Source organism: Pipistrellus hanaki, assembly GCF_964339955.1.
Source record: "Pipistrellus hanaki genome assembly, chromosome: 2".
NCBI classification, from domain to species: Eukaryota; Metazoa; Chordata; class Mammalia; order Chiroptera; family Vespertilionidae; genus Pipistrellus; species Pipistrellus hanaki.
The window spans coordinates 25,920,041-25,942,656 of NC_140504.1; the positions used below are offsets into that span (position 1 = coordinate 25,920,041).

At 38.8% G+C, this 22,616-nt stretch overlaps 1 protein-coding gene across 1 annotated transcript in view; it reads right to left on the reverse strand.

The window, feature by feature from the left end:
• The window catches only part of WDR49 (WD repeat domain 49), a 127,679-nt gene that overhangs the window by 6,639 nt on the left and 98,424 nt on the right, over positions 1–22,616 (reverse strand). The window contains exons 16-17 of the mRNA XM_084872646.1: positions 17,043–17,152; positions 14,592–14,738 (exon numbers count right to left, since the gene is read on the reverse strand). Coding sequence (XP_084728772.1) covers positions 14,592–14,738; positions 17,043–17,152 — 257 coding nt within the window. The remainder of the gene's footprint in view (positions 1–14,591; positions 14,739–17,042; positions 17,153–22,616) is intronic.

Consider the following 22,616-nt stretch of genomic DNA (forward strand, 5'->3'; position numbering starts at 1 on the left):
AAAAAAAACAGATGATTAAGAAATGTATATGCAGGAGTGGATCCCTGTTTTGAGAGTCTGAAGCTAACAATTTTGTGATCTTTCTTTAAGAAAAATAATATGAAATTATAAATACAAAATTATTCATAAAAGTGGCGATTTATTTAGAATGAGAAAAATATCTCCATGAATTACTGGAGCTTGTGTTCTTTTCTTCTGAGGTCTCTTTTACAAAAGGTACCTGGACTACTCACCTAGAAATGATTCCTGCTTGCATCCTGGCTTATGTTCTTCACCCAGAACACTCTAAAACTCCTAACAACTTCCCAAATACTTACAATAATCTTTGTATTTGAGGCCCATAAGACAACATAACCTTCATTGGTGTCATCGGCAATCTCCTTTACATGGCAAAAGCAGTGTAGAAATTAACCTAACACCTTTTAAATGGATAATGATAATCATTTCCTCTCACTATTCAGAGGAGCAACATCTGCTAGGTTAATGGCATAATGCTTTCATACAATGATGCCAGTGAGTCTGCCATGTATTATGATATGTGGAAGAAGCCATTAACCACTTATTGAACTTAAGATTATAAAAGGAGGTCTTTAGCCTTGCTCTGACGACTTGTTTTCTTGACGTATTAACTTGGCAAGGCTAAAGTCCTCAGCTGTACAGTTAAATATTAGTCTAGATATTGCTCTGAAAGGATATTGCTGAAGTAATAGGAGTCCCTAATTAATGTACTTTTAATAAAATAGAGTATCCTGAACCCAATGCCCACTCTTTCTAGAGCACACTGGCACCTTTCCTCCTTCTTCTTTCCCCAGGCACATCACCTTTGCCATTCTCTCTCCTGGACTCCAAGACCCCTTCCTTTGCCTCTTGTTTCCTGAGCCCATGCAGCCCAGCTGGCTCACATCTTTCTACTTCTGTGGCTTTCTAAATAAACTTTCTTCTATAATTGGGGGGCAGGGGAGAAAGATTATCTTGGATAACCTGGTGAGCCAGACTTAATCAGTTGGAATGTCTCAAAGCAGGCTTCCCTAAGAGGGGGGGGGGGGAGGTGGGGGCGGATTCTAAGACTTGATAACAGTTTCTGCCTGTGCCCTGCTCACCCATGATCTTTCCTTAATTTTGGACTTGATCATCTGCCCACACAATCCCGTAAACCAATTCCACATCATAAATTTTATTATATAGTCCTCCGATTTGCTTCCCGGATCCTGACTGATGTGCTTGCCATAAAATACACTGTTTGCCACAGAACAATTGCAAAGGGTAAAGTGTTCTTAATGAGGCAAATAAACTGGTTGGCCAAGTTTCCTGTAGTTTTGACTGGACTCTGTTGGATACTCCTTATAAAGAAATATTTAAATATGCAACTTATCCTAAAGCATCCTTAATTCCCACATGATTGCTACTATAGGAATTTCAAGTATTAATATCACTATCCAAACTTATCTTCTCCTTAAAGTTACTTATTCATCATTTACCTCTATTCTCCAGGTGATAAACTCAGTGATTTCAAAGACTTACTGTGCTTTTATGCCTCATATACCCTTATCTCCAGCATTGTGTCTGGTACATGGGAGCTGTTCAACAAACATATTTGTTGAAGAAATGAAGAGATGAATGAAGATACCTCCAGGCATGCAAAGAGGCGGACTCAGTCCTCACACTTTGGAATTCTTCCATTCCAGAGACTATAGGGCTTGGCTCACTAATAGTGATAGAGTGGTTCTTGTGTCAGACAACTATATACCCATCCACTTGCCACAAACCCTGCTCTTCAACATAGTGCTATTGGTAACATTTGTATTCACTATTTCCTACCTGGGAAGTATGATAGTTATACATTCGTCACACTTTGTTTGTTGGTTGACTGCCTGACAAGATTTGTTATAACGATATCAAAAAGGTGTTTTTAAAGCAATGAAAATAAAAGATGCAGTGGTCATGAAGTTACTAAAAGATTTCCACTAAAATGAAATAATTCAGTGATTTTAATGCATCCCAGTTAAACTGTTGTCATCTGCTTCTTCCCCTGTCCCCTGATGGGCCACTAATCAGATGGACAATAGTGGCACCTTGCCAAAAGAAGGGACTGGGTGGCGATGTAAATATTGCACTGCAATGGCCAGCTGCTGTTAGTCTATGGGTGTACACTGGTCTGAAAACCGCCCTTCTAATTTACATCCTCCATTCTCTTCAAAGTCCTTCACATAAGTGCTTCTCAAACTTTAAGGTGCATTTAAAAAATTGCCCAGAAATCTTTTGTTCAAATGCAGGTTGTGATTCAAAAGATCTGACTCGAGGCCTGTGATGCTACATTTCTACTATGTTTCCAGGTAATACTTGTGCCATTAGCCACTGCCCATATTTTGATGTCAAGGTTCTCGTTCCTAAATCTGGACTCTAGATCAGTATTACCAAGATGTCATTCAACTTCGGCCATCATCCAGTGATATTCAGATAACAAAGCAACAGGGTGGTGAGGATCAATCACAATGCTGTATTGGTCTTCACATAACTCTTAAATTATTATTATTTGGGACCTGTAGAGACTTTTTTCTTTCTTTTTCTAAAACAACATTTTTTAAAAGCTGTTTTAGATTGACAAAATTGAAATGCAGGTACATAGATTTCTTATAAACCTCCTGCTCCCACACATGAATAGCCTCCCCCATTATCAACATCACTCACCAGAATGTTTTCTTTTGTTTGTGTTTTCATTGTTAACCAAGGATGAATCTATCTATACTGACACATCATAATCATCCCAAGTGCTTAGTTAACCTGAGTATTGCACATATTTGGGGGTTTGAACATAAGGATAATGCTATGCATCCCTTATTATAGTATAGAGTACTTTCAATGTCCCAAACAGTTTTCTGTGTACCTCCTACTCATCTCTTCTCCCTCAACCCCTAGCAATCACTGATTGATTTTCTTGTTGTTTTGTTAATCCTCACCTGAGGATATTCTTCCATTGATTTTTTGAGAGAATGGAAGGGAGAGAGACAGAGAGGGGAAAAAAATCTATGTGAGAGAGACACATGGATTGGTTGTCTCTCATATGGCTCTTGACTGGAATAGAAGGGGTACCCTTCAATTCCTAAGCTGATGATGCTTTATCCACTGAGTCAAACCACCTAGGGCAACCACTGAAAGTTTTATTGTCACTATAGTTTCACCTTTTCCAAAATGTCAGATAGTTGAAATCATACTTAATGTTCCTTTTCAGATTAATTTTTCTTTTATCACTTAGTAATGACCAGTTAAGATTCCTCCATGTTTTTTCATAGCTTAGTAGCTCTTCTTTTAATGATGAATAATATTCCATTTTCTGGAGGGACCACAGTCTATTTTTCCATTACCTACTGAAGGACATCTTTGTTGCTTTAGGTAATTGTGAATAAAGTTGCTATAAACATCAATATGCAGGGCTTTTTAACTCCTTTGGGTAAATACCAAGGAGCATGACTGCTGGATTGTCTGATAGAATTCATTTAGTTTGTAAGAAACCATGGGCTGACTTCCTGTATGATTTCCTGCCAGCAATTTGAGAGTCCCTGTCACTCCACATCTTCATCGGCATTTGGAATTGTGGGAGTTCAGGGTTGGGCTGGTCTAACAGGTGTGCAGCAATAATTCATTGTGGTTTTTTTACTTTGAATTTCCCTGATGAAATATGATGTGGTCCATCTGCTGAACCTTTTAAATGACATTTTTTTCATATATTAATTACTTCTGTTTTGTACAACCCAAAGTTTTGTGGGTGTATGTGATTTTTCAAGATGATTTGGTGCCATCCTATAAACACACATATAAAAGTGTAAGAAAGATTTTTATTTCTAAAATGTTTCTGAATTTTGTACTCATTATGGCTGTCTAGTTATTTAAAATTTGTTGGAGCAAATCATACAGCAATATATCATTTCTTACTTAAAATGAATATGTTTATAAATGGTTTCTTCTTGTGTTTTAACCATTTGCTCAAGTAAGAAGGTTTTTATAATAGCAATGATTCTTTGCCTTTACTGGTATTAGATTTAAGATTATATTCTAAAGCAAATATATATTATACTAGATTTTACAACAGGCCTGCATGTACCTTTTTCACCTGTAGTTTAAGAACTATAGAGAGAACTTTTGTGTTTTAATGGAAAATCGTGTATTGTCAGGTGGTCAGATTCTGAGTTCACCTTCTTTTTTTAACTATCTTGCCACCTCTTTGTAAACTCCAGGTTACCAGTGAACAGGTTGTAGAGTCTTGTCTGTCTCATTTGGTAGAGTTTCAATTGACTTCCTCCCCTTCTTTGGAATTGCCTGCAAATTGGATTGGAGCTTACCTTGCACCAGTTGTCAGCCCTTCCTATATTTTAAATTCTTCCACTTTCCTTCAATATCTGATTGCAGTTCCCTAATCTAACCTTTCCAGGTCTCACATCTGCCTAAAACTAAAACCTGACAGCCCTATAAAGATTATTATAAACTGATAAACAAAAACAGATACAGAGGCAGAGAAGCATTGAACAGACTGTCAAACTACAGTAGGAAGGCTGGAGAGGGTTATGGGGGAGGGGGCCAGTGGGAAGGTAAGAGATCAAAGGGCTTGTCTCCATGCATATAAGCATAACCAATGAATGCAAGACACTGGGGGGTAGGAGGGGCTGTTGGGGGGAGAAAAGGCTGGGAAAAGGTCAATGGAAAAGTGAGACATATGTACTACTATTTATAATACTTTAAACAATAAAATAAAATTTAAAATAAATAATAAGATAAAACCTGACAGCCTGAATCCTTATCCAGACTCTGCTGTCTTGCAGCTGTCCTTTCTCTCAGGATCTCCAGGACTCCAAGACAACTGACTGCTGCCACCAATTTGATTTTGCAGGAGTGACACCAACAAGAATCCCTGAGAAATGATTTCCTAGACCTTGCTTTGCCCCACCCAGGTTTATGATCACCTCTGGGTTGTTCAGTTATGAATTATATTCCTTCATCAGGAACCAAAGTGGGGGGACCAGTTTCAAGCATGACCTGATCCCTATGCTCCTAGAAAGCAGAGATAGTTAAACCCTCCTACCATCTTTTTGTTTGGGAAACAGAAACCAGCAAATGGCCATTCTGCTCTCTCCTAATATATATAATAAAAGCCTAATATGGTAAGTGTCTAGCTGTCCAGTTGCCTGTTCAACCATAATATGCTAATGATATGCTAAGGTCGCTCAACCACTCACTATGACATGCACTGACCACGACGGGGCAGGCACTCTGACCTGTAGGTTAGCTTGCTGCTGGGGTCCAGCCAATCAGGACTGAGCGAGATGGACCACACATACTCTGGAGTCCTCCTATGTCCCCTCCCCAGCTGGCCAACCTCTTGCATCCTTCCCTGGCCCCAATCGTGCACCAGTGAGCTGTACCCTCTTGCAATCTAGGACCTTCAGGAAATGTTGGAGAGTCAGTTTCAGCCTGATCCTGCATGCCAAGCGGAGGGACCCCACTGGTGCATGAATTCATGCACTGGGCCTCTAGTGCTGAGATAAGACCTTCTCTACCCTTCCTCACAAGTGGAATGAGACTCCTAGATTCACTGACCTTCCACATGTGTCAAACACAAGGCCCGCGGGCCAAATCCAGCCTGCCAGGCCTTGCAATGTGACCCACACCGCGCTGTCATCACTGCACTCCGCTGTCAGTTTATGACATTGTCAGCTTATGACTGTTCAGTAAACCATTCGGCCCGCGATTTAGGCTGGATTTTAGATTTTGGCCCCTTCTCTGATTGAGTTTGACACCCCTACACATTGCCCTTCCTTTGAGATGTTCCTCCTTAATGAATATTCTCTCCATTGCGATTGCCTAATTGAAATCACCTGTGTTAATTGCCCCATTCATCTTGTCTTTGACAGAACAACACCGAAACAGTTCACCTGAGGTATCAGGAATGCAGCATTTTCTCTGCACTGGAAGTTTTAAAGATGTACCGAAAGGATGTGAATTTATTGGCCAAGTCTGACCCAGAGACACTTCTAAGTGGGTTTTTGAATCAGGCATATCAAAGAGGGATTTCAAGCTGTTTGAGAGTCTGCAGGGAACAACTTGGAAGCTAAAGAGAGAATCTGAAAGATGTTTCAACTTGAAAGGGAAGGAAAGAGAATACAAAAGGACATTAAAGACCCAGTAGGTAAAACTAAAAAGTCACCTGGGGATTATGAAGTGTTTGAAAACTGTCCCCAGTTCCAAGAGATAGTTTAGAACATTGAAAGTAGGTCTGGCAAAGAGCCTCTCATCATACAATTGCCAAATAACTCTGCACACTATAATTATGGAGCTTGCGGGAATGTGTGCAAAACGCACTGCAAAGACATAAGGGACACTGTAATGACAGAGCAGAGGGGGATACATTGATAATAGAATTTTTTTTTAAAAAAGTTCTCTTTTGTAATAACAATTTTTAAGTTCATCAGTATCCTGTGGAAAATGAGAGGAACAATTTTAAATAAAAGTGATAAAAATAGATAATAACATAGTAAAAAGCTGGTTGTAGAAATCAGCCCAGGAGTAGGCTTCCTCGGGAATGCAATTTGTACATTATTTGAACAAGGAAGGCTGCACTTAGAAATATTAATAGCATGGGCCCTTCTCTATTAGGACCCACCTTTCACTAGCTCTTGAGAAACTAGATAAGTTATTTAAACTCTAGGCCTGGCCGAAGAGTCTACATATCTATGTCACAGAGTGCCACAGACTCTTCATATAAAACAATAGGGACGATAAAAATCCCAATATCATAGAGCTGTTTCGGGGAATAATAACAAAATATTATCAATAATGCAAGTGCATCAAACTCTTTTTAGGTGCTGGGCCCTGTAACAAGACTGTCACAGGGGTTATTTCATAGGAACATTGTGAGAATGGTAAGTAATATGGTGCTATTTTTAGTTGAAGAAACTAAGGCACACAGAGAGTTTAATTGACCTGTTCAAGGCCATATAGCTAGCTAGTGGTAATGTCTTGATTTGAAGCCAGGCTTGTACTTCAAATGTTGCCTTTATACCTTTATTGCTTTGAATGTTCCAAGTTTTATTCCCTCTATAAATGGAATTTCCCCCCAAAGACAACTGTAACTATGAAGGCTTTTTAACTTAGAAGGAACAATGACTCTGATTTCAAAGGTTACAAAATAGTGTAAAGAACCCAGAGTGGGGGGAAAGGGGGGGGGCATGAAGAACTAGTTAAGATGATAAAAACGATGTGTTGGCCCTAACCTCCAAAGTCCCTCTTCCCTGCTTTCTCTGAAAATGGCCTGGAGCCCTCTATTTCTCCTTTGTCTGCTGGTCTGGTGTTGAGCTCTGTCACTAGAGGGCACTGGAGAAACACTGAAGGAGAAATGGATCTCTCAAGTGGTTGCTCCTATCACTAGATTCCTGCAGTAGTTTCCCCAACACCAGGCCCTTCTTTAGCATGACTTTCCCAGTACCCAGCTCCTCCAACTGCAGACTCCCGCAATGCTGACATGGCTCCTCCACAGCCCAGAGCCACCAGCTTCCACTGACAGCCTCTCAGGTGGCTTTGCAGCCGAGGGCCACCCGTCTGGCACCAACCAGTGAATGGCTTTCTTTTGAACACCCAAGAGCCAAGCAGAGGACCTCCAATGTGACTCTTCCCTGAGCTCAGCCTATCCGGTACTCCCAGGATGGCTTTGCAGTGAGTTCTGAGATCCAGCACCTCCCTGGGCATGGCCTCTTTGGCTTCCCTAAAAGCCAACTTCCAGCAAGTTCCACCTGCTGGATGGGCATCTCCCTTGGTCTCTCTGTCTCAGCTCTTCACATCTGTTATTCCTTTGTTTTTTAAAGTTCTCTTTGCTTCTTATTAGCCAATTTTCTACAATGCCCATATATTATATCCAAAGTCGGAAATAAAATGAACTTAAAAATAAAACTAGTTCTGAGACAAACCTGTCTTCACTGTAGTTGCTCTTCCGTTGCCAATCATTGTCTCTCCTTTCTACGTTAATTTCTTGGAAAAGTGTTAGTTTTTCTTGGGAGATGTCCCACAGACCCCTCCATCTCAACGTATTCTAAAAATTAACTCTAAACCACCTTCTTCTCCTGTGTTTTCTCTGTCAAGAAGAGTTTCTTTGGGGGCATAATTATCCAAGCTAGATATCCAATACATATCTTCACATCTCAACAGGGCACAAAATCCTTTCAATTCTTTTTCCTTGATATTTCTCAACTTAGATACTTCCTTTCTTGGGCCTCCTTATCGTCAACATAATAGTAGGGACTATTTAATGAATGCTCTGTAAATGATGATCATCATGCTAAAATTAACCCACACAATTCCAAGAAGCAAGTATCAGTAGCCCCATATAACAGATGAGGAATTTAGGGCTTAATAGCTTACATCATTTATCTAGATGTAAACAAGTAGGAGAACACAAAAGGAGGATTCAAAAGCAGGTAGCTGGTTGGGAACAAGTTCCCGTTACCGTAATATGCTGCCTCCAGTCTAGCCTCATTACCCCGCATCCACTACACAGTTTCCTAAAAACTTTCTAAGATGCAAATCTGGTCATGACACTTTCCTGTTTTAAACATATCAACGGGAATTTTATTTCTAAATAAGATTTCATAGGTACAGGCAGGCCATTCTTTTCATTGTACCCGACCGTAAAACAGCAACAACAATAAAATCCCATGGTAAATTACAGAGATAAAATTTTAAAGCTATCAGAGGGCCATGGAAGCCACGATTATCAAATTAAAATTCTAGAGATGGTAGAACCCTTCTTAGATGAGCTGAAATTGCCAAGTGTTTTCTTCTCCCTGGGGACTTATCATGCCTGGACATTTCTGAGAAACAGCCTTATCATAGAGAGATTATTCTAAGGGAAAGTAAAATTAGAAAAGCTTTTGATGATTTGTGGGTGGGTGTGATGTATTGGAATCTAGAGAAATTTCATAGCTGTGGCCAGTGTTCCCCATAGGAAGCATTCTGAGAGCTGGGGTGGTGTGGGAGGTGGCAGATTAGACTGGAGAGGCAGTTTTGCAGGAAACTTAGCCCACTAAAGAGAGAAAATAGTCCACTAAAGAGAGAGGCATAAAAACAAAAGAGATTTGACATCAGAAGTAAACCAAGTATAATAACTAAAGCTGTAACCCAGCACTGACCAAGCTCAATCTCCAATTAGATTAATGTGTTTGGCTCCTCATGCTCTCTGTTGAAAGGAGGAAAAAGTAAACTACCCCAGGAAGAAAATAACATTAATTTCAGTATCTATAGATCTTTTATACATAATGTCTTTCATATAATAAAAATGGTACAGAAATTACAGAACTTATAAAGAGGAAGGAAAGTATGACTAATACCTAACAGGGAAAAATAGCCATTAGAAGCAGACACAGGATCTTGTAGATATTGATGCTAGCAGGCCAGGACTTTCAAAATTATGTTATAAATATAACATTCATATAAATATGTTTAAAAAAACAGAGAAATTTTGGAAAAGCTGGATGAAAACATGAGTAATTTCAACTGATAATTAGAATCTATATTCATAAAAAAGATTCAGATACCTTTATGAACTGAATCTATATTCTATATAATAAAGAGCTAATATGAAAATGGTTGTCACACCCTCACGCCATCACACTGTAATGGCTCAGACACTCAACACTGGAGAGAGTAATGGGGACCAGCCAGGCTGTGGCCCAGGAGATGGACAAACCACCTGACCAGCAGTCCTGGGTGCTTGTGGCTGTGGCCTGGGTGAAGCCGCCCACCCATGGTTTGCTGCGGGTGCAGCGGCCTGGGCAAAGCTGGCCCAGGTCCTGGGTGCCTGCAGCCAGCCAGAGGAGGGAATCCTGGGTCCTGGTACTGGGCAAGGCAGAGATGGTTAGGGGCGATCAGGCCAGAAGGGGAGCAGTTAGGGGTGATCAAGCCAGTAGTGGAGCAGTTAGGGGCAATTAGGCAGGCAGGCAAGTGAACAGTTAGAAGCCAGCAGTCCCGGATTATGAGAGGCAGTCGGACATCCCCCTAAGGGTCTCAGATTGGAGAGGGTGCAGGCTGGGCTGAGGGAGCACCCCCCATGCACAAATTTTGTGTAAACCAATGTGATTTCTATCTCTACCATGCGGTGCTTATATCTATCATAGCCCTTGTTGCAACACATAATTATTTGTTTTTATTTGACTATTTCTCCAGATATTCTTCAAGGTTTTTGAAGGCTGGGCCTCTAATATATTAGAGGCCCAGTACACAAAATTTGAAGTACTGGTGTGCAATTTATCAATATATATATATATATATATATATATATATATATATATATGAGTGAGATAATTCAGAATATTTTATTTAAATATTTTAATAGGTTCCTCATTTCTGGTAAAATAAATATTAAGGTCCTTAGTAAACAGTGAACTAAGTGCTCTATGATCTGGGCCCCAATTACCTATCTTGCCTCAATTCTCACCTGCCTCTTTTAGAACCCAGCTATTTGGAACTGCATGTAGCCAGCTCCCTTAACATACCATGTTACTCATCCCACCGTACACCTGAATATGCTACTCCTTTGCTAGAAATAGCAGCCCCCCCCCTGCTTTTTTTTTCTTACCTGAGTAATACCAACTTAACATTTAATACCCAACTCAGGTATAATCTGATTTATCATAAAATCCATCTATGAATATCAATGTGATTTCTATCTCTACCATGCAATGCTTATCTCTATCATAGCCCTTGTTGCAACACATAATTATTTGTTTTTATCTGACTAGTTCTCCAGATATTCTTCAAGGTTTTTGAAGGCTGGGCCTCTACATGTTAGCTCCTTGACTCCCACATCCAGCACAGGGCCTAGCACAGAGAAGTTATTCAATAGCTACTTTAAGAAAGGTTAAATACATAAATAAGCAAACATTATTTCAGTATAGCTAGTTGAAAATTACGTATATATATTAGAGGCCCGGTGCATGAATTCGTGCATGGTTGGGGTCCGGCCAGACTGGCCAGGGGAGGGGACATGGGTGGTTGGCCAGCCTGCATACTGGTCAAACTTCCTGGTCAAGAGGACAATTTTCATATTAGCCTTTTATTATATAAGATACACACTGAGTGGCCATATTATTATGTGTTCAGAGATCATAATAATCTGGCCACTCAGTATATATAAATTACACAGAGCATGTTATAATCTTCTTCCATCCTCTAGACCTTTATTGATAAATTTCACACCAGTACCTCAAACCCAACACATTTCAGACTCAACTGTGCCAAACTCAGTTAACGTGTCACCATCAGAAGTCAGCCGTTGCAATCAAGTTGCAGGCATTTGGACTTCTGCCCTACTTACATTATTTCCTTGATATTGTCCTTTTTTTCCACCCCTCTCCCCCTTTGAACTTCTACTCTTTCTAAGTCCCAGCTCAGATGTTTCCTCCACTCTGAATTCATTCATAGGCCCCAGCCAATTAATCTGGCTTCTTCCATGGTACTTAGACAGAACCACTTCTGTGGTGTCATGTATTATGCATTCTGTCTCTACTTTAAGTTGGTGAAGTGAAATGTTAGGCTTTAAAAAATGAACTATTTTCACTTGCAGAAAAGGCAAAGAAAGAAAGGTTGAAGAAAATTTAACAAGCAAAAGGAAACACACACACACACACACACACACACACACACACACACACACACCTTTTCAAAACTATGTGGAAATTACAAGAACTTTTTTTAACCATAGGACTGAGTTCACATACACATAACCCATGGACACAGAGAATACGTGGTGAAGGTCTGGGGCAAGGGCATGCTGGAAGGGGTCAATGGAGGAAAAAGGGGGACATATGTAATACTTTCAACAATAAAGATTTGAAAAGAAAAGTCGCCCTAATGTTACCTCGATGATGTCTATTTCTGTTTTAATTCTAAAGTTGCCACTCCTGAAACACAGAAGACATTGCTAATCTCATCTCCAAAGAATTTATTTCTAATTGAGAGCTACCATGAACCTCATTGTCAGTTTAACACAGGACAAATAAAAGGCAGATTATTTAAAACAAAAACAAAAACACAAGGAATTTTTAAATTAACAAATCCAGGAAAAAAAATAAATCTCTTTGAAAATGTATTAGAGTCTGTTCCATCCAGCTATCCACTCTACCTCTCCACACACCCGTTCTCCCTGCCCATTAGGAGACTTTATCTGTGGAGGAAGGAGAGTATACAAGGCTCCTCACGTAAACAGGCTTTCTCCTGCTGCCTCCCACCTCCCCCCAGGGCTGAGGAGAGGTGTTGATGCACTGACTGTCCATCTCTCTCAGTTTCTGCTCTCCGGCTTCTGAATGCTGTGTCACCCATTTTTCTTGCATCAGTCTGACTCTAGGCTCCATCCTGGTTTCCTCCCATGGGCATGTTCTATGTCTCAACTGTTGTACACTTTGTCTTAGCTCTCTGAAGCTTTTCTAACTGTCCGTTCCCCATACTCTCTGGATGTGACTCAGGAGGATGAGATAAGTACTCCCCATATTTATTCTTAAAAATGAATCACCCTGGGGAAGAACAATGGGATGATACCATCAAAGCCCTGTCAGTTGCACTAAAGGTCATTTCAATGTTTATGGATTCATGTTTTTAAAAGAAATGAGCAGAAGCCATGGATGATCCTCATGAGAGAAAATACATGATTATTAATTTAGGAAAGAGAAATTCTAAGAAAAGGCAAAGGAATTGATAATAATTAGACTGAGCCAAAACCAATTTGGCTCAGTGGATAGAGCATCAGTCTGCGGACTGAAAGGTCCCAGGTTCAATTCCAGTTAAGGGCATGTACCTTGGTTGCAGGCACATCTCCAGTAGGGAGTGTGCAAGAGGCAGCTGATAGATGATTCTCTCTCATCCATGTTTCTAACTCTCTATCCCTCTCTCTTCCTCTCTGTAAAAAAATCAATAAAATATATTTTAAAAAATAATAATAGTAATTAGAGTGAAAACTCTGGCAATGAGGAATGACAACTGCACCTTGCTTACAAGTGAAATTGGATAAAAAAAAAAAATGACCCAGCTGGCTTGGTTCGGTGGTTGAGCTTTGACCTATAACCAGGTCAGAGTTTGATTCCCAGTCAGGGCACATGCCTGGGCTATGGGCTCCATCCCTAGTGTGGGACTTGTAGGAAGCAGCCTATCAATGATTTTCTCTCATCATTGACATTTCTATCTCTCTCTCCCTTTCCCTTTCTCTCTGAGATAAAAAAAAAAAAATTAAAATGTCAACCAGCTATTCTCCCTTTTCATAGGGGACCAAGAGAAAACAAGAGACCTGAACTTCCTCAACTGTGGACATGAAGAAATGCCTCCCTCCCACAGGGTTATTATTTCTCAAGGAGGATGCCAAATCCCCATCTCTGAGAATTGGAAAACTTCAGAAACCACAGATCTCAGAAGAGGGTTAGAGTGTAGTTCTGATCTTTTGATTATTGCAAGCTGCAACTTGCACTTTTCATTAATTATTTTAAATGAGTTCCCTGTGGTGTCCATATGCTTTCTGAATGCCTCCCTGAGAATCAGGTTGTGCTATCTGCGCTCCCTCAGGGCCTCTCCTTATGGGGAACGTTTTTGAACAGATATTATTCTTCAAAGTCTTAGAAGCTTATAATAGTCTAAAAAACAGCATCCTCTTACACATCTTGTTTCTGAATCTTGAGTGAGCATTTCCTTGTATTTCCTAAATTCAGCTTTCTTGTCTATTCATCATATTAGCCTAACACTGCAGCTGGAAGTCTCTAAGACAATACATTTTAAGTAGCGTCTATTTGTTCTTTGAATTCGACATAGGAGTGAGATCATGTGATACTTGTCTTTCTCTGACTGGCTTATTTCGCTTAGCATAATACCCTCTAGGTCTCGATCATATGTGGAATCTATAGAACAAAATAAACTGATGATAACAAAATAGATCCAGAGACATAGAAACATGGGACACAACTACAGAATCTCAGAGGGAAGATGGGTGGGAAGAGATTAACCAAAGAATTTATATGCATATATGCATAACCTAGGGGCATAGACAATAGTGAGGGGAAGACCTGGGGGGGGGGGGTGTTAGAGGCAGGCTAGAAGGGTCAATAGGGGGGAAAAATGGGACATCTGTAAAACTTTCAACAATACAGGTAGATTTTAAAAAATAAATACCCTTTTATTTGTAGTGTTTTAGATGAAAGGAACAAAACCAGATGGGCAGAAACTCTGCTCTAAGACAGTCTTATGATGTCTCTTTCTCGGGTATGTTTTGAAAATTTAAGATTATGTGGAGGGAAGGCTTCCCATCCGTAGCAACTCATAATACATCTTCATGGCATTCTGACTGGAGAGAAGTGACAAAATAAAAATATTCTTTTAATGTATCCCAGCGTGTTGGCTGTCCCTTCTGAGAGCACAGATCAGCAGCGGAGCTATAAATCTTACCAGTCAAACCACACCTCATTTCACTGCAGCCCAGCAGGCAAACACGTGCGGCTTTCACTTCTACTTCACTCTTCTAATTCACTGAGCTTCACAGGGAGAGATGGGGAAGTGGACAATGGCTGGGGACTTACTCTGAGAGAGCGATGGGGGCTCTGGAATTTGGGAGCCCTCCTCCTCTGGCTCTTCCCTGAAGTAATTCTCAGGGTCTAGAAGAAAAGCCGGTTTATTCACTTCCGGTAGGTCTTTCAGGACTCCGATGCTTAATGACCTAAATACGCCTTCACCGCAGCCATGTTGGGGGAAGATAGAGATAAAAGTCCAGTATCATTAATTCCTCAGAAGGAGGTAGCACATTTCCAAGTTATCTTTTTTTAAAAAATTGTAACCTTCCTGTTACTCAGCTGGTTCAGCTGCAGTCATCAGCAAACCCTGTAAGCACAGCTGTTCACAATAAATCTATGGTCCTTTCAAGCAAAGGGACCAAAAGCAACCTAAAGTTCCCCATTCATTTATTTTTTATTTTGTGCTCTTTTACTATTTCACCTTGAAAATTAGCATTCTGCATTTTTGGAAAAGCTCCAGTTTCTCTTTTATCTATAAGAAAACTGCAGCCCTTGTGACAGGAAATCTACTTTTTACGCATTTCGTTTAACAACATCTCTGAATGTTTGAATTTGCAGGTACTTTCTCATTTTGCTAACAAGTAAACCAGAGCTGTGTTATTGCATTTATGATGCAGATAATGAGATGGTGGGAAGGAAAGCTCTTTTGATCACACACCCTTGAAAGCATAGTCTTGGACAATGAAAATGTTTTCTCTTTGCTTCCTGGGATAAAAGGACAATAGATTGGAAGCCTGCAAACCATAATTCAGGATGTGGTTTTATGTTTGACTGTTAGCTCTGTGAAGATGGGAACTGTGCTTTGGTCATTGAGATGGGAAAGGAAACTAATACTGATTCAGCACCTGCTCTGGGACAGATCCTGTGCTGTCAGTGGTTCTCAAACTTTGCCAGACTTCAGAATCACCTGGAGGACTTACTAAAGCATAAACTAGCTATTACACCCCACTTTGTTTCTTACTTAGTAGGGTGGGGTGGGAACTTACATTTCTAAGTTCCAGGTGGTATTGATGCCATTAGGCTAGAGCCTTGGTCGGCAAACTGAGGCTCTTGAGCCACATACGGCTCTTTGGCCCCTTGAGGGTAGCTCTTCCACAACATACCACTGCCTGAGCTAGTCTATTTTGGAAAAAGTGGTTTTAGAAGAAGTTTAAATTTAAAAAATCTGACTCTCAAAAGAAATTTCAATTGTTGTACTATTGATATTTGGCCCTGTTGACTAATGAGTTTGCCAACCACTGGGCTAGAGAACAAAGTTTGAGAAGCAGTGTGTTATGTCAAACCAAAGGAGAAATCTCCACAACCTGTAAAATGCCATAATGCCCTGCTGACATAATAAATAAGAAATAAATAAGGAAATGGAAGTGGGCTTAAGATGTTTTAATAACTTGCCCGAATTTACACACCTGGTAAACTTAGACCTTGGACTTAAACTCAGGTATCTTTTACTCCAAAGGTGGTGCTCCAAGGTATAATAATAATAACAATAATAACATTGCTAATAAAATTGCATTGGGTTTCAATAAAATGCCAGGCACTATTCAAAGTGCTTTACATGTAATATCTCTTGTAATCCTGACAAAAATCCTATGGAGTAGATCAATTTATAAATGTGCATTGAATATTAACAAATAAGGATGTACCTTTTGACAGCAAAATTTCAATCTAAATTCTAAAATTAAAATATCTGCTCTCTGAATGTGCAGCTTCCCCGTGGACATAGTTGAAAAAATATTCATAGTATGTGAAACAGTCTCATTATAGGATGGAACCTCAGGACTGATTCTCCTTATGCTTCTTTTTTTTTTTAATTGAATTTATTGGGATGAGAATGGCTAATGAAATTATACAGGTTTCAGGTATACAATTCTGCAATGTGTCATCTAAACATTGTACTGTGTGTTTATCACTCCAAGTCAAGTCTCCTTCCATCACCATTTATCCCCCCTTTACCTTCTTCTACCTCCCCCAACCCTCTTCCCTCTGGCAATCATCATACTGTTAAATAATACACTTAAGTATAATGATGATTCCTTTGTTTCAATGACTTTTTTATAATTATTTTTCTAGTCAGCCTTTAACTAAATGAATGCACTATTCTGGGTGGCTATGGGCTTCCTAAGAGCAAAATTTGTTTTTATTCATTTTCATCTCTAAACACTTGAGGGAAATAATTCACATTCTGTGTCAGCGCTATTTGGGGAACTAAAGTGGGCAGGTTACATGTGTTTTTTGGCTTATAGCTTACATGTCTGCTGCTTGTATGTTGTGCAGCCTTGGACAAATCACTTAATGTCTCTGAGCCTCATTTTCCTCCTTTGTTAGGTAAGGGTCTCAGGACCTTCCTTTTAAGTCTATTAAGGAACACCAATATTCCTGGCACACACAGTAGCTATCTATTATTCATATCAATCAGTAAAATAATAACGCTATAAATATATATCAGTGGAAATTACTTACTAGATGATTTTTGTATACCTTCACTGCTGTAAAGGTTATGTGTTTTTTTCTTATATAAATTTTTTTCCTTATATTTTATAGCTAAATTTATGACTTCTGGTGATCCGACACTGGAAGAGAATAATTCATATGAAATAAAATTAACCACAAAGGATGAACAGACACTCTCTGGCTATAAACACATCTGTTACTTTGACCAAAGAAAAACAAAGCAAAAAACAAAACAAAACAAAAAGCCTTCTCTATCCTGTGGTCCTAAATAATGACATTTGTTTATTCCAAACAAGCCAAATCTTTGAATAAAATGCCTGCTGGCCATGTGGTAATATAAAACTGTAAGAGCTAGAGAGGCACAGAGTCTAAAGAAAAACCCCTGTACTCATAACAAGTGGTAGGTCAGAGAAAAAGCTATGCAGAAGAAAATTTTATAGAAACACAAATAATGTGCCAATTATGTGGGGTAATCAGTGAGATGTGCCAAAAACTCTTTTATCTGATATCAGGCTGCATCTTCACTTATATACAAAATTCAGGAAAATTCAGCATTTTTGAGGATTCTCATATGAATCTATAAGAAAATCTTACGTTAGCTTGAGTCCAATGAAAATAGTTTTATCAATAAAACAGAGTGAAATCATTATATAGTTGTATATAATTCCAGTCAGAAAATGAGAAATGATCTCAAACATATTTCACACTCACTTTCATAACCTCTACCCTATTGGCTACATGTTTCATTGTCAAAAGGCTGACTCCTTAGTTTATTCTGGATTATGACAGTTTATCAGACTTTCCTTGTTTTTCATGTCTTTGGAAGTTTCAATGAATACTTGTCAGATTTTTTTTTTTTTTTTTTTGTAGAATTTCCCTTAAATTTGTATTTGCTTGATGTTTTTCTTACGGTTAGATGGGAATTATGGGTTGTTGAGAGGAAGTCAACAGATATGAAACCATTTTCTCACCTCATCTTATCAAGGGGACATGCTGTCACCTGACTCATTGCTGTGGATGGTAACCTCCTCACCTGGCCGAGGTTGTGTTGGCCAAGTCTCTGCACTGGATTTTAAAAGTTATATTTTCCTGCTGGAATCAGTTTGGCTCAGTGGATAGAGCATTGGCCTGCGGACTGAAAGGTCCCAGGTTCAATTCTGGTCAAGGGCATGTACCTTGGTTGCGGGCACATCCCCAGCAGGGAGTGTGCAAGAGGCAGCTGATTGATGATTCTCTCTTGACTTTGTTTCTAACTTTCTATCCCTCTCTCTTCCTCTCTGTAAAAAATCAATAAAATATACATATATATTTTTTTAATTATATTTTCCCTTCTTTACTATACACTTCTCTCTGGAAGCAAATTTCTAAGTACAGCCCACACTTAAAGGAGGATGAGGAGGGGAATTCTACTGCCTTGATTGGGATAGTATCTACATTAATTTTTTGGAATTATAAATTTTCCTTTTCTTTAGAAAACCCTTGCCTTCCAAAAGACCGAGGTCAGGTGGCAGTTTCCCCCCAAATCACACTGGAATGGCCTCCCTCACAACATGGATCTCCTATACAGAGGGACATATCCTGTAGCCACTATCTGGGCTTTGAAGACATAAATGACGATATATTAGAGTCATTTTATGATGGCAGGAGAATCTGTAACAATGAGAAGCTGGTGGTGGATACAAGAAGGACAGAATAGGATGCTCTTAGACCTTATAGTTATTAAGTTGAGAATTGTTTTTTTAGAAAAGTATTATTGAAATAAATTGAGGCACAAAAGATTGAGGAAGGCCTAGAAGTAGTGAGGTCTATCTTTGGACTAGTTAATACCAGGCCTTGATTTTCCACCAAACATCCTGAACTGTTTCCTGCTTTTAGACCACTTGCTTTCCCACTCATTGGTATTCAAATCAAATATCTTTTGTATAAAACAAAAGACTTAGACTATCTCTACTGAAGAGTTTAAACCACAGAGGGAGAGAAGTGGTCAGAGGGTATGAGCGAATCTCCTGGAAACTGAAACAAATTTCACTACTTAGATGACAGCCTAGGAAATGGAGCTGTATTGACAAAGCTCTAAAGCAAAGAGCAGTTCTGTAAAAAACCAGACCAAAGATTTAACTTCATATTTAGAGGCCAGCCTAATGCTTCTTTTCCAAAGACATCTGACATTTGGGAGAATGGTTACTGTGAAAATGTACAGGGAACTAGAAAGAGGCGAATATTCCTAAAAGCCCAATAGTCCTAATGGATGAAGACAAAAAAGCAAAAGACTGCAATAAAGAGTCTTGACTTTAAAACTTTTGCAAGCATGTCTTACATGGTATTGCGAGAAAGTGGGCCTACTACGGGCTCTGGCAGTCTTGCCATCAATTCGATGAGAAGGAAAGGCTCTAAATGACCAGCCATCCCTCAGTCTTGGATGTAAAGGGAAGAATGATGTGTGGCAAATCCCCCAGTGCCCTACTATACCTAGAGTAGTGCTTTATAGATAGCAGGTACTTGGCAAAATATTTGATCACTTGATTAAGAAACCACTAACTTTTCAACAGGATGCTTTTTGGACAGACAGTATGGAGTAGTGGCACAGAGTACTGACTCTGGAGCTAGGGTGCCTGTTGTAGGATCCTTGTTTCACCTCTTACTGCCTGGTTGACACTGGGCTGATCATTTAACCTCTGTGTGCCTTGCTTCCCTAGTCATGAACCAGGGATCACAATTGTAGCTATCTCTAAGGACTACAGTGACAATTAAATGAGCTAAACACATAAAGACCTTAGGACAGTGCCTGGATTATTCTAAAAGCTTAACAAGTGTTGGCTACTATCACGTTAAGTAAAAATAAGACAATTCTTTCTACTCAAAGCAGAGAATTCAAATACCCTCTACAGCCAGTTCTAAGACTCCTAGGAACCAGCAGAATGATGAGACAAAAAAAAAAATAAGGACATACAGTACTTACAGAAATATTGTAGTAATTTGCTATACAAGTATTTTTAAGACAAATTTCAAAAGTTGAGTAGACTTTCATTTGCTTTCATTTGTCATGCATGTGTGTATGATAGTTCTTGCCACAGATTGTTGGTGAAAGGAGACTGTCAATCCTCCAAGTGTTTTATGTCACATAAGACCTGATTTTAAATAAGATTTTATTGCTTTGTGTATTTTTCCCCTTATAGTTGGCCATAAATTTTCCAATTTAATTTCTCACATAAGATCTACTGGCAGAATAATTAAGTAATCAATAGCATATAAAAATATTAAATATCAGTTCCCTCATCATCCTACTATAGAATAATTAAGTAATCAATAGCATGTAAAAATATTAAATATCAGTTCCCTCATCACCCTACTATAGAATAATTAAGTAATCAATAGCATATAAAAATATTAAATATCAGTTCCCTCATCACCCTACTATAGAATTTAGAACATCATAGTTTTTCACATCTAAAAATCATTAATTTTTAAAAATATATATTTTATTGATTTTGTACAGAGAGGAAGGGAGAGAGATAGAGAGTTAGAAACATTGATGAGAGAGAGTCATCGATCAGCTGCTTCTTGCACACACCCCACTGGGGATATACCCGCAACCAAGGTACATGCCCTTGACCGGAATCGAACCCCGGACCCGTCAGTCCCCAAGCCGGCGCTCTAACCATTGAGCCAAACCGGTTTTGGCTAAAAACCATTAATTTTAATTATGCCTTCTGCTTATATAAACTTACTGAGAAATAAATGGAAATTTAGGTTTCATTTCCTACCTGGCTTTTAAATCCTGGCTTCTTATAATTAACCCTATCCTCATAAGCAACTTTTTAAATGATAGCCAGAGGAAAATTTATAGATAAAAGCAGGCAAAAAAGACTCATTCTTCATTGTTCTAATAAAAGAACGATGATCAATGAATGAGACCTCTGCAAATGGGCAGATTTGACTTTAGCATCAGAGCCATTCTATAATAATAAAAGCATAATATGCTCATTAGCCAGGACATGCTTCTAGACGTCCTTCGGGACAACCTTCTGGAGGAAGCCCTGCTGTGAGGTCCAAGGCAAGCCGTCATGGCTGTGAGGGCTGAGTCCCCTGCATGAATTTTGTGCATCGGGCTTCTAGTTCTATAATAAAGAGTGGTTCAATAACAGAGATGGTGATTGTGAGATGGTGAGCATATTCCATAGCAATTATTCAAGAGGAGGCTTGGGGATATGCTTCTCTCAAGGCTGTCACAGGAGTTAGTTTCATAGACTTCTACTATCTCTCTCAGCTTCGCTATTGAATTATCAAAGGTTAATATGCTTGTGAAAAAAATGTCACTTCTACAATTAAAATATGCAATTTAAAACAATAATGAAAGATCATGGCAACAGTTTTAAGACAATGACAGCATTCAATGTTGGTTCAGAAGGCAGCCATTCTCATATACGCTGGAGAGAGAGTCCATGTGTAGGGCCAGCATTTTAGCAAGATGACCCAAGGGCCTTTGAAACTTTTCACTCAGCAATGCCACCTCAAAGAATTTATTCCAAGGCTGAATTCAGCTCATTACTCTAACAATTGCATATGAAGGTATTTAAAGAAATGTTTTCCAGTGAAAATTTATAAATAGTCTACATGTTTGAAAAGAATGGTTAAAAAGCCATATGATACATTTCTAGGGACTCATTAATGAATGTTGGTGTTTGTGGACACTCATATTAAAAATACAGAAGTAAACTTGCTGTATATTTTTGAGTGATAAAACAGGTCATAAATTATGTATACTAAATCATCATTTTTATACACTGCACATTTATTTATTATCATAACTATGCCCATAACAAGCCAGGAGAGTGAAATTCCTAAGTGTTAGCAATGGCTTTGCTACAGGTGATTTCTCTTTACCTTCTTCTTGCTTATTTGTACTTGCAAATTTTCCCTAATGAACATGTATTACTTTTGTATTAAAAATATCCTAAGGTTATATTTTCTAAATTATTTTGTGTGTATTTTTCTAGATTAATTTTGTGTGAATTCAGAAACCAAATATTGCCATAAATTAAGAAAAATGCATCTCCATTCTAGTTTCTGCTGCCTATCTTATATTTAATTTATTTCTTCCTTTTTTTTCATTTTCTAATGGTAATTTTTATAGAACTTAAGGAAGGGCAAAAGCTATTTCTCTGTATCAATTGTTAACTTAGCATTAGGGCTTCCTTATTCTCTGAAATTCTATATTCACCTTCATTTCCCCAGGGCTTAAATAAAAAATGACATTTAAACACCTACCTACTTCTCAGACATAATATTATAAAATACCTTCAGCACTATGGGAAACTGGTATGCATGTATAAACCAGAAGAAAACCTATGCCAAGGTTTTTATCCTGGGGGAAAAAATCTTAGATGTTAAAAATGAGAACACAGTTTTAAATTTTTAAATTGTTTTCTTCATTTTGCCTGCTTCTCCCATTTTTTATTGGCTTTTTCTTTTGGCTTCTCCATCTTTCTTACTGTTTAACTCCTCCATTAAACATACCCCTGCCTGTATATGTATATATATATATATATATATATATATATATATATATATATATACACATAC